At 35.0% G+C, this 5301-nt stretch overlaps 1 protein-coding gene across 1 annotated transcript; it reads right to left on the reverse strand.

The window, feature by feature from the left end:
* Positions 1-947: 947 nt before the first annotated feature.
* On the reverse strand, positions 948-2150 carry LOC140179116 (uncharacterized). Its single transcript, XM_072217738.1, has one exon. The coding sequence runs from the start codon at positions 2148-2150 to the stop codon at positions 948-950; it is 1203 nt and encodes a 400-aa protein (XP_072073839.1).
* Positions 2151-5301: the final 3151 nt, after the last annotated feature.

Consider the following 5301-nt stretch of genomic DNA (forward strand, 5'->3'; position numbering starts at 1 on the left):
CCTTGGATATGAGTATGAAGAATTCCTACAAAAAGGCAAAGTTCAATATTTGACGAAGGAAGATATATCTATCAATAGATAGGATTTAGTGTTCGATATAGGGGATAGGATCCATCTGCTCTTTTTCTCTCTCCATTTTTTTTAGCGTTATATCTGATCTGCTCTCTCTAAAAAAATGGGGATTTAGGATACATAGAAATCTAAGGGGTGTCTATTCTATTCCTCTTTAGAGTAGAGAAAAAAAAAAGATAGCTGAACGAGATATCTTTTTTCTATCTATCATTGATTCAATCTATGAATCAAGTCGAAAGACTTCTTTGGGTTCCCCGAAGCCCCGAATGGATTGTGGATCGTTTTTGCCAACGAAATGAACGCGGAGCCCGTTCCGAATGCTTCTCCAATCGGGAAGTTCTCGCGAAGAGAATAAGATGCTGCTCCCCCTCCCTCTGTCTTTTCTCGCTTTGCTAATCTTCCCTTCTAACGCGGGCCGGGCGGCGGCGGGCGCGGGAGGAAGAAACCTAAAAGCGTCTTCTCTCTCTTAGGTTTCCTTTTTTTTTCAGTGCAACACAGGCTTTTTGTCATCCCTGCAGCTTTCCAGATTTTGTATTGAACGTATGGCGTAGCTAGGATCTTCCAATCTTGAGCCTATCCTATGTTCAAACCAACCAAACCCAAAGCGGGCAAGAAGGAAGACAAAAACACAACTACCGGTCTTGGAGGTTGGGTGCGCTATGGGGTCTTGTGCGCCTAGTCTGCGATAATATGGGTATCGGTCTCGGTTCTGTCTTGGAGCTTCGTTCTTCGTCCTTTATCTTAGAAGAAGGAGCGTAGGTTGGTTGAGCACGAATAAGTGGTTGTCTCTTTCTTAAGAATATAGGAGTTCGTCTCTTTCGTTTTCGCTTTGGTGAAGTACTGTCCGAAACTTCCCCTAATATGGGCATCCCCAATCACATTCCACATCCCACTTCAAACTTATCGATTCCTCGGGTAGGGTAGCCCCCTCTAGAAAGGCATTCCAGCTTCAGAGGCAGGTGAGCGGGGTCAGGAAGGAGTTTGACTGCTGGGATGGGGTCGGATCCTACTCGAAGCACTCCACTCACTAAAACCAAATCAGCACTTATTAAACAGCTCATAATAAGGCCATCATTATCATTGCTCATGGTTCTAAATGGATTAAATCCATCGCTAGCTAGCCCTAATCTTATGTTACGAGATTCTTCAGCAAAATCGGGATGAAGCCTGTCAAAGTCTTTCCATGATTGGCCATCAGCTGGGTGTCTTAACTTTCCATCCTTTGAACGATGTTCATCGTGCCACCTTAATGATTCAGCTGTTTTTGAACACAGGAACAACTTCTTAAGCCTTGGAATCAAGGGAAAATGCCTCAAGACCTTTGCAGGCACATGTTTTTTCTTCAACTTATCAACTTCTATATCTACCTCAACATTTTTTATGTACCTGGAAGCTCCACAAATAGGACAAAATTCTTCATCTTCATATGTATCCCGGAACAGAACACAATCGTTGGGACAAGCATGAATTTTATTATAACCAAGTCCTAAATCTTTTACCATGGCCATGATTTTATTGAAAGAATCAGGAATATTCAAATGAGGAATCGCTTCTTTCAGTAATTCAAGTAGAGCAGTAAAGGATGCGTTGCTCCAACCATTAAGAGTCTTCAACAAATACAATCGGATAACGAATGATAATGTCGAAATTTTTTTACAGCCAGGATATAACTCTTGTTTTCCTTCTTCAAGCAAGTTATAAAACTTTTTTGCATCTTCGTTTGGCCCATCACCATCTTTATCTCCTTCAAGCACATGCCGAAACATCTCGTTTAGCAGCCCATGAATGTCGTCGACAAATCCTTCATGGACTTCACTCTCATCGGTTTCACTATCCATGCGACTTATCCTTTCGCCGTGATGAACCCACACAGTGTAACCTTTTTGAAATTCCTTACTTATTAAATGATCATAAACTTCATCCCTTCGCCCCCAACTAAAGTTATTACATATAGAACAAGGACAAAGAATTTCTTGTCCTTGTGGTCTACCTTTAGAAAAGGCAAAATCCAAAAATGAATTAACACCATGTTGGTAACCCTCAGTATGTCTTGGTAAACTAGTCCACCCTTTGTCCATTACTTTGTCAACTAAAATAAAAGACACGGACATATGTTTTAGACTAACTATAAGTGATTTTTTCAATCAAGAGCTCATTGCATCTAAAGAATTTCTAGAAGTCAACCACACATATTCAAAAGAGAACATCTCAACCAATCATGAGACTAACAATTTGTATCTAACAAACTATGCAAAGAAGCTTAAGCAATCAATTAATCAGTAAATATTCTTAACAATTAAATGTTCAAACAAATTTAAAAAGATAATATATTAAATAATTTACCTGTAGTGTAGCTCAATGTCTAAGGTAGTCGCAGCTACAGAGAGACCCGTTATTTGATTCTTTTTTCTGGTTTTAAAGAGACAAACTAAAACAGCAACAAAGAATAAAAATATAAGTAATTCATAACCAGATTTTTTTAACAAAAAATTCACTTTTAAAACCAATTTTTAGAAATCTTATTTTCAAAAGTGATAGATAACTAAAAAATCAAACAATAGAATTATCAAGTTTAGCAACACAGAAATCCAGAACACAATGCACTAACAAAACGTGCTCATCTTCAAATAGACAGCATCATCATATGTTTCTTCTACTACACTCTATCCCCAAGAAAAAATCTAAAACAATTAGTACAGTGATGAGTTTTGCTAACTAGAACTCAAATTAATAAACAATGCAAAAACAATTTTTGAATTTGAACAATGCACAAACGGCCAAATACAAATTTCCCTTTCTATCTTATTAGCTAAATAAAGCCTCAAAATAATTTTTGAACAATGCACAAACATCACCACTTTCCTTTCTTCTTCTTAAATCCAACAAAAATACCCAACAGCCAAAGCCCTAACTAAGCAACAGAAACTCAAAGAAGAACACTTACCACAGATGACAACCCGCAAACGGCCGATGCAGTGAAGCAGCAGCAGCAAAGAGACAACCCACATATGACAACCCTTTTTTTTTATTTTAAAGAGACAAACTACAACAGCAACAAAGAATAAAAATATAAGCAATTCATAACCATAACTGTAATACTAACGTTACTATCACTTTCATGCCTGAAATAAATTGATTTCTCAAAATAAGCAACAAACCGTTCAAAGTGAACGAAGTATATAAATAAATTACTCAGAGATGCAATGAATGATATATAAATGCATTTTTTGAAACTTTAAATAAACTGTTCTAACTAAGTGTAAACTGACAAAGACCAAATAATGGATAACTTTTCTTTAAATGAGAACAGCATTTTGAGATAACAAATTGCCAAATCAAAATTAGAATAGCACTGTACCAAAGAGTATTTCAATTGAAACTCTTCTCAAATGCCTTCTATAATTGAGGTCCAAAAAATTATTTTGTTAATATAATTTAGCCCACTTTTAAACTAAAGGACTTTTAATAAAGTATATTTAAGTTTGTTAATTGAAGGTCTTTTATATAAAATTTAGTTCTGATGAAGTTTCAGAACAGAACCCATGACCAAAATAAAAAAGAAAGGAGTTTTGTAACTTTTTTTACAAGAGTGGCAACTGGTTTATATTGTAGTGCACTTATGGATAGCAAGTAGCAACTAGCAAGCAATTACCAGGGTAGTTCAAAGAATAAAATGATAAATTTTATTCTCATTAAGCTAATTCAAATGAAAAAAAAATTATCTATTCCATCAAATATTTAAAACAACAAATATTTCTCCTGATTAATTGAGGCATGTAGGAAGAAGAGCATAATTTATGCTGATCTCTAAGTCAAATAGTTGGAATAAGCATGAAATTCCTCTGTTATCCCAGATGAAACCAACCAATATGAAAAGCAGTCCACAACTCACTGAAATAATAACATTATAAAATAAGGCTAAAATAAACAAAGCAGATAAATAAAATAAAAAATAAACAATTGAAAAACAGCGATATAGAAATTACTCTATAATCCTCAATAAAGAGTTATTGGGCATCCACCATAAAACACCTCAAAGAAAGCAGAGAAACAGAACCATAATGCCACCGAACACACTATTCGCAGATAATAAAAGTTTTGCTACCTTAAATAACAGACTGACTTAAGCCCCAGGTTCATTTCACAAGTTCGCAGTCCAAATTCAAACCAGAACAGAAACTCAGTCAACATTCAACACTCATCTTGCTCATGTTCACAAACATCACCACTTTCCACAGCCAACAAAAACACCCAACAGCCAATCAAACCCTAACTAAGCAACAAAAATCAGAGATGAAGACCACTTACCACAGATGACAAACCACAACCGGCAATGCAGCGAAGCAGCAGCAGCAGCGAAACACAATCCACAATCAGCCAAGACAATGAAGCAGAAATAGCGACGTAGAAAAAGAACAGGGGAGAAGCAAGGACACCGTGGAGAAGCAGTGAAGCCTCGGAGAGGGGAGAAGCAGCGACGCCACGGAGAGACTCAGCGACGCCGGGAAGAAAGAGGCAGCGACGATATCGGGAAGAATGCAGCGACAATGATGGTGCGACGATGGTGAGTGGCGATTTGGGGCTTCCTGGTGACTTGCGATGATGGTGAGATTTACGGCTTCATGGAGAGCTGCGGTGCGATGACTTTTCACATTCTGAGGCGTGGGTTAGGGTTCGGTACGGTGGAGGGAGGAAGCTCTTTGGTTTCGAAGAGAAGGAGGGCTTTCTTAGTCTTATTTGCTGTTATGTATTCATTCCTTTATTAATTAGGAAAAAATTAATAATCAATAATAGATATATAATATTTATTTTAAAATTATTTTAATTTTATTTTTTTATATTAATATTTATTATATATTTATAATAAAAATATATAATATTTATTATAAATTTATTTTAGCTATATGTGTTAAAAATATAATATTTTTTATATATTTATAATAATATATAATATTTATAATAAATTTATTTCAATTTTATTTTTTAAAATAATATTTGTTATTTATTTATAACAGTAGTTTTTGAGTATTTTATAAATTCATTATTTATAAAAAAATAGTTTCAATTTATATAATTATCTGAAATTATTTTTATTAGTATTGTTTAATTTGTCTAATTATTTAAATAATTTAGAAAATGGTTGTTTCATAAATAATTGTTGTAATGGTTGTAAAACCATTCTTTAAAATAGTCAAAGAGAACGGTTTTATTTGGTTACTATAGCATAAT

The sequence above is a fragment of the Arachis hypogaea genome, chromosome 15, assembly GCF_003086295.3.
Source record: "Arachis hypogaea cultivar Tifrunner chromosome 15, arahy.Tifrunner.gnm2.J5K5, whole genome shotgun sequence".
Taxonomy (NCBI): domain Eukaryota; kingdom Viridiplantae; phylum Streptophyta; class Magnoliopsida; order Fabales; family Fabaceae; genus Arachis; species Arachis hypogaea.